This window comes from Cricetulus griseus, chromosome 2 (assembly GCF_003668045.3).
Source record: "Cricetulus griseus strain 17A/GY chromosome 2, alternate assembly CriGri-PICRH-1.0, whole genome shotgun sequence".
Taxonomy (NCBI): Eukaryota; Metazoa; Chordata; class Mammalia; order Rodentia; family Cricetidae; genus Cricetulus; species Cricetulus griseus.
In genome coordinates, this window is record NC_048595.1 from 292,223,638 (window position 1) to 292,237,765 (window position 14,128).

General features: G+C 48.2%; 1 protein-coding gene across 1 annotated transcript in view; it reads right to left on the bottom strand.

Moving 5' to 3' along the window:
- The window catches only part of LOC100755699, a 48,515-nt gene extending 40,854 nt beyond the window's left edge, over positions 1 to 7,661 (bottom strand). Inside the window, exons 1-2 of the mRNA XM_035438771.1 lie at positions 7,551 to 7,661; positions 3,435 to 3,548 (exon numbers count right to left, since the gene is read on the bottom strand). Of these exons, the coding sequence (XP_035294662.1) occupies positions 3,435 to 3,548; positions 7,551 to 7,661 (225 nt within the window). The remainder of the gene's footprint in view (positions 1 to 3,434; positions 3,549 to 7,550) is intronic.
- Positions 7,662 to 14,128: the final 6,467 nt, after the last annotated feature.

Sequence of the window (14,128 nt, forward strand, 5' to 3'; positions counted from 1 at the left end):
ACCCTAGTGGAGGGAATGGGTTTTGGGTTTGGGGACTGCCTTCTTCCTGAAGAGCCAGAGATTTTTGCAGAATAATTTCCACATCAATGACCTCTCTGAAAGGTGTAAACTTTGTCTTCAAAACCTTCAGGTAACTATATTTACTTACCCACCCTGCCCCAGTAGGGGTTCACAAACTTGAGTGGGCTCCTAAAGGTGAGCTTGAATTCACCCCAGCAGCAGCTTGAGGTCCCTGATAGGAAAGGACCACAGTGGAGATTGGGGTGCCCAAGCCTTACTGTTTTGTCAGACGTGCAAAGCCGGGACTCCAGCTGTCACAAACCAAGAACTGCATGACCAGGCAAGCGCCAACAGAGAGCCCTAAACCTTTCACATGGTCAGGGGCTAATATCCAAAATACAGAGCTCAACAACTCACCAGCACTCTGGAGCTGGAGAGATGGCTCAGAGGTTAAGAACAGTGGTTGCCTGCAGAGGACCTGGTTTCGATTCCCAGAACCCATACTTATAAAGGCTCACGACTGTCTGTAACCATGGTAACAGTTGTTTGGGCAGGGTAGGGAGTGTGGCTCAGTGGTAGAGCACCCACCTAGCATACATTTTCCTGGGTGCATTCCCAGGGCTGTCTACATGGCAGCTCACTGCCTAGTTCTTTCATCCTGTGTACTCCTCTCCCCCAGCCCTGCACAGTCTTCATTGTGCAGGCTTATGATAATTTCCATGTTGATAGCAGGCAGACTGCCTGCCTCCTCCTGGTTTAGTCTTCCCTTTAGACCTGTAAATTTTAGAATACCCTTATCTCTGCTCATGGTTTCCTGGTCCAACTTGCTTTGTATGACACTTCAGTGCCACCCCATCTTGTGCCTTTACAGATAATACTGTCATTAATAACACTGTCCCCAGGTCATTTTGTCTGGGAAGAACTGTGGGAGTAAGGTTGCTAGGTTGGAGGCTTTATTTCTGTGGCTCTTTAGAATGCAATCCTGTTCCTGGCCTGAGCGGCTCTCAGAGGGATCTCCTGTAGGACATGGGACTGCTGTTACACAGTTGACCACCACGGGCCAGGTGTGTAAGTTTCCTCCTGTATTTTAAATTTAAAAAATGTTGTGTGTATGAGCATTGTTCTGGCTTTTATGTCAACTTTACACAAGCTAGGGTCATTTGGGGACAAAATCTCAACTGAGAAAATATCTCCACCAGCCTGGCCTGTGGTGTGTTTCCTTGATTGATGACTGATGTGGGTGGTGCCACCTCTGGGCTGGTGGTCCTGGGTGAACGACTCATAGGAGTAAGGCATTAAGCAGCGCCCCTCTGGGGCTTATGCTCCAGCTCTTGCCTCCAGGTGCCAGCTTTGATTTCCTGCAGTGACTTCCCTAGATGATGGAAGTACAAGCTGTAAGAGGAAATAAACCCTTTCCTCCCGGAGGTGTTTGGGCCATGGTGTTTTATCACAGCACTGGAAACCCTCTCTATGGAAAGGTGTTTTGCCTGCTTATATGTGTGTGCACTACTTGCATTCCTGGTTGTCGAAGAGACAAACAAGATCCCCTGGAACTGGAATTAAGAATGGTTGTGAGGCACCATGTGGGTGCTGAGACTCAAGCCTAAGTCCTCTGGAAGAGCAACAAGTGCTCTTAACTGCTGAGTCATCTCCCCAACTCTGTTCCTCTTTATTAAATATTAAATTCATGTGTGCATATTTGTGTGTGTGCCTGCAATTCAGTGGTATGCAAGCGTATATGTGAAGGCCAGGGTCAACCTCGGGTAGTGTTCCTCCCTGGCCTGGAACTCACCAAGCAGGCTAAGCTTGCCAGTGAGCCCCAGGGATCCTGCCATCATCCCCTTTCCGGTTCTAGGATCACAGGTGTGGACCGTCGCATCTGATTGCTTTATTTGGGTTCGGGGGACTGAATTCACATCCTTATACTTGCAAAGAGTATGTTTTACCCACTGAACTGTATCCCCAGCCTAAAATGTATTTTTTTAAAAAACAGAGGACTATTTACTTTGAAGCTCACATGCATCCCCCACTCTACACTAGGGAAGCCTGACTTCTATCTGGTGATTTTTTTTTAATGTCTTCTTGGTCTTTGTGTGTGCATGTGTGTGGGCTTCCAGGAGCTGTGGGATGGACATGCAGTGTTGGAGAACAAATCTATAATTTTTTCTAGTACCAACACAAGGACTTTTTTATGTTTTTTAGAAATCTCTCATTAGTCTCCTTTAATCTGTGAACAAAAAGTAAAGGGGTGTTTTCTTCATTATGCCTACTTAGAAATCTAATTAGCTGTGAGATACAGAAAACTGGAACCTTCAGTGACTGTGTCCAGGGGCTCCAAACACCTCAGTGTTTCAGGTGAGTAGCCAGAGGGTCAAATGGATTCCTTTCCATATGAGATCACTCCTGTCAGTAACACCAGCCCAGCTCCTAGGACTCCTGGGATGGGTCATTGTCTCCAGTCCTTTCTCTGTCTTTGCCAGTCTCATTCTTCTGGCTACCCTGGTGCATAGGTCCCTAAGTGTTCCAACCAAATGAACTCAAGAGTCAGTAGCACAGCCCTAGCCCTTTCACAGGTATGTCACCTTCCAAGCAGAGGTGTGAAGCAGTACTTCCCTAGCCCCAAAGGAGAGAGAGCCTCTGCACTCTGGTCATAATCCCCAACCCCACATGTCTAGCCATATCCCTGTGTCCTCCAGCCCTGTTGCTGCCCGATATCTGCAGCAGCCACTTCTAATGCTACCCAGTGTCCCCAAACCACCACCTACCTCAGTGGCCACTGGCCTCCTTCAAAGAAATTAAGTTCCCTCTACCAAGTTTTCCCAAACTGCCTGCCTGGCCAGATCCCCACCATTAGCAGGGAATCCTGAGGCTTGAGAAGTATCCTCCTACTCAGATCCCTGGCCTCAACGCTTATCTACAGTAGACAAAATCTCTCTCATTCAGATCTCAAGTTTCTGGATTTTGAAACTCAAGGGCAGACTCACAAGACACAGAAAGTGTCTTAGTTTTATTTTCATAGTTTTATCCTTGGTGTCAAGGTCACTGGAATGGGGATGAGGGAAGCATTGGGTAGAACCTGGTTTGAGCCAAGTGTCTCTCACTTCAGCTATGGTACCTTCTCTATGCTCCACCAGAGGGCGACATAGAACAAGGAGCCTTTGTTCCTAGACTCCGTATAATTTCTTTGGGGTGATTTTAATTCACCATGCGACTTTGGATGACAGAATGTGACTGACTTAAAACAAAACTTTGTTATAATTTTATGTTCTCACAGTTTTAATTCTCTAGAGCTACTCACTGCTGTTTCGGATCGCACAGGGGCATGTCCTGCCACTCAAGGCTGTGTAGCCAGGATATGAACTGAGATATTAAATACAGAACGATCAAAGACGAGATTGACCCCCTTTGTTCACAATAACACACAAAGTGGCTACCTGTTCCGGCAAGATCTTCTGTGCTGCCTTCTGTCTGTCCTCCACTTGGGCATGATTGGACCTGCTTTTCTTTCCTTTGGCTCTCTTAAATGGTCTCTCAGGATTTGGGACACCCTACATCACATAAACAACAAAAGATTTCATGTTAAATTTTGGATTGAAGCATTTTTTATTACAGTTAGACTTTTTTTATACTGCGATGTACTATGTGCACTTAGCTTGCCTGTGCCTGTGTGTATTGTACCACCCAACAAAAAAGATGCACAAGCCAATTTTGGAAGCAGCTAGGAACATGAGCAGAAAGCCCTTTTACAAAGCACGCTGGAACAGCAGCTCCTTGATGCTGCAAACTGGCCATCTTCCCGTGCTGGCTAAGGCACAAAGCGGGCACACAACGGGAACTGTTAAAGAAGGTGAAGAAACGGGCAAGACAATGCTGAGCCTCCCAAATCCCTCTGGAAAGCACAGCAGCCAGATTCACCATGCAGGGAGGGGCTGCGAAGCTACCCGCTCTGGCTGGCCACATGCCTCCAGCCCAGCCCCCTCCTTCTAAGCATGCTCCTTCTGTTTCTTGGCTTTGCGATCCTAGCAGCAAGCAATGCTTTGATTTCTGGGATTAAGGGGTGCCGGATGGTGGCAGGAAGCCGTGGCAGGTGGTTTGTATAAGACACTGGAAATGGAGGCAGAGAATTCCCGTTGGGGCTCCTGTAGGAGACTGGCAGCTGTCACAGACAACTATCACAGGCCCCTGGAAAGACAGTCTTCATGATTTCATCCTTACCCTTCTGTGTCCCCACAGCCACCTATATAACATGACATTTGCAGGATGTCCTCTTATATGACAAGCTGCAGTAGGAACTGGATAGACCCCTCAGTGGCTAAGAGCATGTATGCTCTTGCAAAGGATCCAGCACCCCTGCTAGGCAGCTCATAACTCCAGCTCCAGAGTTCTCCAATTCCTTCTGGCTTCTGACTGCATGCACACAAACATGCCCCCACATAGATGTGGACGTGTACACACAATTAAAAACAGTTTTGGGGGGGGCAGAGAGATGGCTCAGCAGTTAAGAGAAAGCTGACTGCTCTTTCAAAGGACTGGGTTCAATTCCCAGCACCCAGATGGCAGCTCACAACTGTCTGTACCTCCAGCATCTAACACCCTCACACAGATACACATGCAGGCAAAACACCAATGCACATAAAATGAAAATAAGTTAAAAATCAGTTTTTAAAATTGAGGCATCTAATTCATACACTCAAAACTCACACTTTTAGAGCCAGTGATTCAATGGCCACAGTGGGGCTTTGCAGAGATGTACAGTGGTCACCATAATCAACTTCTGAACATGTTCATTGCCCCCAAAAGAGCAGTGGTCATCAGTCACTCTGTTCCCCTTCTCCAACACGTGAAGCCTCAACCACTCTCAGGCTTTAGAGGCGTTTCAGGCTCATTCGTGGTCCCCAACAGTTGAAAGCCCCCCCCCCCAGTATCTCAGAATATGACTGCATTTGGAGGCAGGCCCTTGAAAGAGGCGACTGAACTAAATGAGTTCGAAGAATGGGCCCTGATCTACACCAGTGTCCTTGTGAGAGGAAACAGGGCTACACAGACACATACACATATGCAGGTGAGCAGGTGAAGATGCTTCGGGGCATGGGCCAACCACAAAGAGGGTGGCTAGGGAACAACGGGCCCGCATGGTAGCAGCTGAGGGGAGAGGCCTCCATCTTCCATGCCCTCCTTCTGACGCTCTCTCACTGGCTCAGCCTGGGCTCAGCAGACCATGTACTGAACTTCACTATGAACCTGTGAGCCCAAATACATCTTTGCTATCTTAGCTCCTTTGGTATTTTGTCATAGCAATGAGACCCTAAGACATTACCTATCTGTCAGAATCACTGGGGGACTAAGATAATCAAAGTTAGAACTCTTCTCTAACTCCAAAATGCTATACGGAAGACAGGTGCCTTCAAGATGAGCGACAAAGGCTGAGGTGTTGAGTAGAATAGGGACAGTGTTCTGGAAAGTCTTATGCCAGCCTGGTACAGCTAGAGATATCTGAAAGGAGGGAACCTCATGTTGAGTTGGCATAGTACAGAAATTAACAGCCATATTGGTCTAGAAATGTTGAACTTAATTTTTTTCCATTTGTACAGGGGTAATGCACTGTATTAAATACGTAAGGTCTTATCTACATGGGCTTGATTACAAATACTAATAAAGTATTCTCTAAATAAATAAAAAGAAAACATGCCTCCATAAGATCAGCTATGAAGCATTTTCTTTCTTTTTTATTTTTCAAGATGGGTTTATCTGTGTAGCTTTGAAGCCTGTCCTGGAACTAGCTCTGTAGACCAGGCTGGCCTTGAACTCACAGAGATCCACCTGCCTCTGCCTCCTGAGTGCTGGGATTAAAGGTTTGTGCCACCATCGCCTGGCACATATTCTTAATTAACAGTTGATGCAGGAAGGCCCAGACCATTGTGGGTGGTGTCATCTCTGGAGCTGGTGTTCCTAGGTTCTTTAAGAAAACAGACCTCAAAAAGAGAGAGGGGGGAGAGAGAGGGGGAAAGGGAAGGAAAAGGAAGGGAAGGGAAGGGAAGAAGAGTAGAGAGGAGAAGAGAAGAGAAAACAGACCTCCAGTTCCTGCCCTGTTTGAGTTCCTGTCCTGACTTTCTTTCAATGATGAACAGTGATATGGAAATATAAACTGAAAAGCCCTTCCCTCCCCAAGCTGGTCTTTGGCCATGGTGTTTCATTGCAGCAATAGAAACCCTGGCAAAGACAGGTGGTAAACAATAGCAGAAACATTCAACATTTTTTTCTTTGGGTTTATTTATTTGGGGCTGGAGAGATGGCTCAGCCACTAAAGGTTAGGCTGACAACCAAAAATACTAGATTTAGTTTATCCGTATGGCTGTTTTGTCTGCATGTATGTCTGTGCACCATGTGTGCCCAATGGTAGAATATGTGACTCGCAACAGCCCTGGGTCCAAGACTGCAGACATAACCAACTTGTCTCTTAATTCATCATCAATGACAGGTTCACAGCCAAACTCAAAATCAAATTGTCTGATTCTCTCGAGGGTGTGATTTCTTTAACTTTTCCTGACTTTTTAAATGTGAACTTCTTTGTTTCAGTCAGCACTGACTCTTTGTTGTTTGGTTGGTTGTTTGGTTGGTTGGCTGGCTGGCTGTGACAGGGTTTCACTATTATGTAGCCCAGGCTGTACTTGAACTTGAAGGAGGAGAACGGGAAGAGAGAGGACATGGTAGATCTGGATAGCAAATTGGCGCTTGGTTGGTTTCCTCTTCAATGATTTGTTCTTAGGATTTGCAAAGTATTCCTCTGTTGATTGCTGACCCAAGGATGAAGAAAGCAAGCAGCAGCTTGCAAACCCGTGGATGTGGCACTGGAGGAAGGGCTTCATGTCTGCCTCATCTCGGGACTCCTAGAAGCATGACACTAGTTAGCCCCATCCCCCACCTTTGGTGCTGGGAAGAAGGAGGAGAGAGAGGTCTGAGCCATCCCTCCTCAGGCACATGAACCTGAATAGGCCATTCCAAACCATGAAACCACTGGGGTCATGTAATCGTAGGTATGGGCAGCAGAATATTCTATATAATAGGAGAGAAAATAAGGTACTGTTTTCTACATAATGTGGAAAAGATTGGCATTTACACAGTGAGGGTAAACATTGTCTCATTAATCTTTTGCTTCAAATGCCCCGCCCCCCTACACACACACAGGATCACCATGAACATACATTTCACTCTGGGGGCTGGGTGGTCATACACAAGGTCAGAAAGGCATCCTGCTAGGGAAAGGTGGAAAACCAGAAAGATGAAGTGCAAGACTGGGAGAACAGGTGGTGGGGCCGGGGAGCTCCGGGGAACTTCACAGCACATTAGTGTAGCCTGGTGTTAATTAGTTTTGGAAACAAAGCAAGCATTGAGGAGCAGAAAGAGCCTACATGGCTGAGCAGAGGCTGTATCAGGTGGCACCACGATGGTGAGATGGTAACGGTGAGATGACCATGGCCTCCCTTTTCTCCTGGAGCTGAATGCAGTGTCTCTGGTGAGCCTGAGCAGGGGGGAAAGTGTGCCAGCCCTACAGAGACCAGCACATTATCCACGTCATCTGCAGTGTGCTGTGCTGTGATGCAGCGTCCCAGGAGAGGCCTGCTGCTGTGTTGCCATAGCAACATCTTCCCTGCCATGGCCATGTCACTATTATCTCATCATGCTGCTTCCTTTGACTGTGAAACTGGCTGCCAGGCAGGGTCCCTGCAATCCTCCAGTTGTCACCACCACCTCCACAGGGCAGGTGGGAATGAATGCTCCTCAAGCTCAGAGAGGATCCTGGCAGGGCTACAAGGGCCTAGTGACCTGTAGGTCTTCTTTCCCCCTGGTGTCAAAGACTGGTCCAGAGACCCAGGAGGAGGCAGGGCAGACACAATCCTGCCTCTTCAGTGACAGCAGAAACTTGGATCGGTGCCCAGCAGTCGATTCAAACCAGATCTCTCACAACCCAGTGATGGTGAGATGAGACGAAGAAAGGGGACCCTTGCGATTCAAGGGCTCCAAGGGAAACAAAGGCCACCCAGCACCCCGGAGACATCTGGGGACACTAGCACAGCAAAATGGACTGGCTTTTGGAGCAGGTTCTGGATTTCATCCATCCCCTGCTTCATTTCCATGACAAATTTGCATGCTGATGCTCCCAGTCGCTTAGGAAAGAAACTAGGTTCTTAAAGCAAAACGACAAATGGAAATGTTTAAGAAAAGCAAGGGCTGCAGCTTGCACTGCGCCAGACCCATGCATGGGTTCTGTGTCCATTATACTTTCCTTCCACCAAGTACTGAATCCGTCTGTCGCAGGGTCTTTGAGTGTGACTGTTTGCTTCTTGACTCAAATGGGCTAAACACAAGGAACTAGGGCCCTGGAAAAGCAATGGCCACCCCCAAGTCACTCTAACCCAGAGTGGTCATCTCCTCATATGTACTGAATGATACATGTGCAGGGAAAATACCCATAAACACAATTTAAAAAAAAAAAAAGAATAGCTAAGACTGATGGACATGGTGGCGCATGCTTTTAAGCCCAGCACTCAGGCGGCAGAGCAGGCAGTTCTCTGAGTTCAAGGTCAGATAGATGAGCGAGAATAGTAGAAGATACAGCAGAAGGGTACTGAGGCAGAGCAGCAGGTCCCTACAAGGAAGGAGGCTTGAAAATGAGTTGCCAGTTTGGCCTCTTGGCTGGTTGCCTTTCAGGCCCAGTGCATGAGACTGGATAGGTGAATGATGAAGCAGGAGTATCCAGGCTCAGGAAAATCCTACCGAGAAGTTTCAAGAGGGAGGAAGAACCATGAAGTGAGGAGAGTGAAGGCCGATGGTCAGCGCTGTCTGGATGAGTCTGGACCTTCAAAACATCTGAGGTATGCCAGGTGGTGGTGCCCTGGAAGCAGAGGCAGATGGATCTCTGTGTGTTCAAGGCCAGCCTGGTCTACATAAGAAGTTCCAGGTACCCAGGCTACATAGAGAGACCCTATCTTAAAGAAACAGTCAAGACCAAACTGTGGCTTGCACTGCAAGTGTTGGCTAGGATGCCATGACTTAATTCTCACTTTCTAGTGGGAATGCCATGTGTGTGACCACACCCAGTCTCTTTAATGGTTGATTTGCTGTGAGAGTCCTCCTTCACTCAAGGGAGTTGTCCAAGAGATAGCCCACATGCACACAGCCTAGAACTAGTAAGCACAGCCTCTCCATTCAAACCACCCTGACAGGAAATGACCCACATGTCCAGTAAGATGTGTGGCGCCCGCGCCATAACTAAGTCTAATGGAAGCTCCACTTTTGGTGCCTGTGCCATAACTAAGTCTGAGTATCGGGCGAAAGCCTGGAGATTTAGTTAAAAGCAGAGCCATCCAGCCGCTTGTGCTATGTGCGTGTCTTATTGCAGGGAGGAAGCTGCCTTATATACAGACTTAGAGCACAGTGGCAAAACCCCAGATGTAAGAGCTCGTGTTTTTGATGCCAGTGGGGCAAGTCCAGGGCTGTAAGCCAGGACTAGAAAACAGGATACACCTGTGGTTATTGGCTGACCAGCAACCCATGGAGACCCCATGGGCTGGGAGCCCAACATCTCCCAACAAAGATGTGACCCGACAACCAAACTGCTCAGAGATAAAGCAGGACACCACATGGCTCCCCATGCTGTGACAGCCAGGACCACAGCAGAAGCAGGTCCCACTGGTCGTGTGATAGAAACCAGAGCACAGTGGGGATCAGTGGGGGTGGGAGATGACGAGAAAGTGGGAGAGAATGGGGCAATTGACAGTGGTATGGAGCCTGCAGAAGCAAAGAGGGGCTTGTGTTCATGTTCATGTATAGCCCTGGCTGTCCTGGAACTCACTCTATAGACCAGGCTGGCCTCAGACTCAGAGATCTGCCGCCTCCTTCTGAGTGCTGGGATTAAAGTCGTGTGCCACCACCTCCTGGCCGGTCTCCAGTACTTATGCATGCTGCCCAGCAGGTATTTCAAAATCACCCCTCCTCTTCAGGTCCACCACTGTTCTTTATCCCACATCATTTCCAACCCATCCCAAATGTACACTGGTACAGTCTAGGATTTGTATGACTCTGGTCACTTCTCCAAGAAAGCTCTCTGGATCCTTCACTCACGATGTGACCCAGTTAATAGCCTTCTAATTGAGTGGTGGGTGTTTCCCAATTTATGTTTTATCCAGAAGTTAACGCTACCGTGTATATACAAAACAGAGGAACTGGCACAGCCCAGATTGCTCCAGGTGCTCAGCACTGGAAAGGACACAGTAAACGTTTGCCGAGTAATATTTACCAACAAGGAAAACAGAAGGGTTCCATCTGTAAACACCGGGCGTATTTGAACGTTCAGAGGTACTGCCGGGTCTTGGGTGGGGCAGCAAGGACTGTGTGGTATCTCCTCCTGAGCAAGCAGAGTGTGTTCCCAAACAGACCTGGCACTGCACTGAAGCATGGGTCATGCAACAGGAACCAAAGGAGGCAAGCCCACACTTGTACACATTATCATCAGTGTTCAAGGTCCAGAGGGAACAAAGGGGCACTGTTGAAAACAAACTTTTGTTTTGCTTTTTGAAATAGGGTTTCCCTATGTAGCCCTGTCTGTCCTGGAACTCATTCTGCAGACCAGGCTGGCCTCACACTCAGAGATTCACCTGCCTCTGCTTCAAGTACTGAGATCACAGGTGTGCACCACCACACCTAGCTTGAAAACTAATCATTTCAACAGAAAAATTACAAAGAAAAATGAGACAGTTGGGGTTAAATGCCAAAAAGATGATGAAGCCTCAGGAAAAGATCCTACACACGTGCAAGCTAATTAATTGTCTTGCTTCATTTGTGGGGCTGCAACAGTCACACACCAGCTAGTTCTCAAAGGACAGAAGTCTGTCTCATCACAGTTCTGATGCAAGAACAGCGTGAACAACTAGCATGTGTGAAGGCCATAGACACATCCTTGAATGACAGAGAGCAAGGTCACTCTGCTTCCCTGTACCCTGTTCCCTGTTGTATACATCATGGCCTGTAGGTGTGTGTGGGGGGTGGCAGACAGCATTCCTCCAGAGAATTCTCCGGAACACACACAGACCACACATGCACAACACGCATAACACCCTTAGCCATAGCATATCCCTGGTGCTCCCATCAACCACCTAGGCAAGACAGCCTCAAGATCTTACCTACTGGGTGGCCACGTAGGGACCAGACTGACAAGGGAGCATGCCAGTCCCTCCTGGGGCTCTATTAGAAACTGATGAGAGACAAATGTCCTCAATTCAACCCACGATTCACAGAATTCCAAATGCCTCCAAACACACAACTGGCCAATCTTGTCCCTCTGTCTCAAGGACTGATCAGCTAGCTATCTTCTCATAAAATCCCTTCCCTATGTCTGGGTGCCTCTGTGAAGACTGAGTCACCATAACTGAGGTCAGGCCGTGGCTCCTCTCCATGTGGGGGAAGGTGCCACAGACTCTGGGTCTGTGTACATTCAGATATGCATACTCCAAAACAGAGGGAGGAAGAGGTCACAGGGGCCGATGATGATAGGGGTTCTGGGCCCCGGATCCTCAGGAGCCACCTAAGGCTTTCCTCCTTAACAAGGAACCCTGGACAGAGTAGCATGGGAGCAAGAGCCCTAAGAAGGAGAGACCCAAGAGGCAGATGCCAACGGGCTTTCCACTGATGGAGCCACCAAGCCAGGTCCAGGCCAGCCACACCCTGATCATAACCAGAACAGGCCCGTAGGTTTCTCAGTTTTTCTGGGACCTTTGTAGGTGCCATGGAGTTGGGTTTGGTATTTTGCACACATACAGAAAATATTTGACTGTAAGGAGTTCTAGCTGTGTTAATATTTACATGCATATTTCACCTCTATAGCCAAGTGCCAGAGCAACTAAGATGTGCTACATGCAGGCTTCAGTCACGGGGCACACCTATTCCTTCCAACTTAACGAAGTTTCTTGTATCCTCCATGGCCTCTCCCCAAAGCAATTACCTGCTGGTGTGGGCTTTGTGCTGGGCGGCTGCTCAGGAGAGGCAGATTCAAACCCTTGTGGTAAGCGTGGAGGTCCGTGGCCATGTTCTAAGGAGCTACACCTGTGAAGACAGAGGATACGCTCCACACCAGGCAAGCCTAGAGACAGGCCTGTGGCTGTGGAGAGGGAACGAAGTCACCTGGCTGAAGAGAAACCCACAGGTGAAGCAATAGCTCTGAGGCTCGTGCTCCTCAGCTGTGGCCTTGTGACTTTAATTACTGATCCCAAGGCCACCTGGCTGCAAAGTAGAACAAGTTCTTCCCAGATGAACACAACGTCTCAGATCACTCTGCCTCCCTGTGGATCCTGAAAGCCTCATTTGCCAATGGAATTGAAAAGACCCTACTTGAGTTGGTGTTCAAGGTTCTGTCCTAGGGCTCCCTATCTAGAACAGAAGGGGGTGCGTCCTATCCAGACCCCCATATCAGCCTCAGCTTTAGACACGCTTTAACTATGCAGGAAATTAGACTACAGCTTCCTTCAGATTCATTGGGAAAGGAATTTTCTCTGGAACTGTCTGTCCCCTCCCCCTATACTCCAACCATAGTGTTTTCCTCCAGCCTGCATTTTCGTGAGAGGAGGAGGAAGAGAGCACATAGACTACAGGTTGCCAGACTGGGTGTCTTTAAACAACTTGTAATGGAAGTAGCTTGGGAAGTGCTTCACGTAGTAGACTCACTGGAGAGCCAGTGACATGCCTGGCCATCTTCCGAAGAGCCACAGGTGCACTGCCTGTGGTCCTGGTGGTTTGTTTTGTTTAACCAGCCAGGACTGAGCATGGGGTGTCAATGCCTAACACAGAACCCAGATGAGAAAAAAAGGGAAGTGGTTTGACACTGTTGCTTTTTGTTTGTTTTTCAAGACAGGGTTTCTCTGTGGCTTTTTGAGGCTGTCCTGGAACTAACTCTTGTAGACCAGGCTGGTCTCGAACTCACAGAGATCCACCTGCCTCTACCTCCCGAGTGCTGGGATTAAAGGCGTGAGCCACCAACACCCGGAGACACTGTTGCTCTTTATTGTCATAATGATGTGTAGCATGAAAAATAAAAGACACGGAGACTGACATTGAGGTTCAAGCTGAAGATCAGAGAAGCAAAGCAGCCGGCCACTGGGGCCTCAAACTGCAGCCGACTTCACAGCTCCTCAGATTCACTCAGACTGTTCTCTCTCCTCAGTGTGGCTAGAGACTACTCTCAGACTGAATGTCACCTCTCAGACCCTGCTCCTGTCTTACCTACCTCCCTAATGCTGGGATTAAAGGCATATGATCTCAGGTGCTGAGATCACCTTTGTGTGAGCTGTTTCTTTTAGGATTGGATCAATTTCCAGCAGTCAGTGTGGCCTTGAACAGAGATCTGTCTACCTCTTAATCCTGAGTCCTGGGATTAAAGTGTGTGCCACCTCGGCCTCATCTCTATAGCTTGAGGCTGGCTTTGCTTTCTGAATCCTCAGGTGAGCTTTAATAAATCATAAATAATATATTGCCACAGTAATGGGAGTGGGAGTTCACACCATTACCAAGAGTACTTAGGAAATGTAATAAAAATATTTTTGATAGGGTCCTATGTAACCCAGTCTGGCCTTTAATTCATTATATAGCCAATGATGACCTTAAACTCTCAATTCTCCTGCTTCACCTTCCCAGTGCTGGGATGACATGTGTGAGACATCACACAGTTTATGCTGTCCTGAGGATCAAGTCAAGGGCCTTGGGCCTGTTAAGGAAGCTACTTTGCCAACTGGGGTACAACCAGCCCCTGACTTTTCTTTAATTGAATCTTCATGAAAATTAGAGGGGACAGCAATCTGCCATGGGAAGTTAGATTTAAATTTTCAAAAGCCACCTCTCCTGCCAGATATCCAGCTACCTACATCTCACTAAGCCAGGGCTATACTGTAAATGCCCACACTCCAGGCCCGCCACCCTCAGTCCCTACCATCAGGCCAGAGGGTCTTTCTGGGTGCACACAGCTGGTATCCAGGTGCCCCGAGAGCAGGCATGTGCCCCAGCTCCTTCCTCCTCTCCCACCGCCCTTCACCAGCTGTGCCCACCCAGCTGGGATCTTTCATGCAGACTTACCACTGACTCC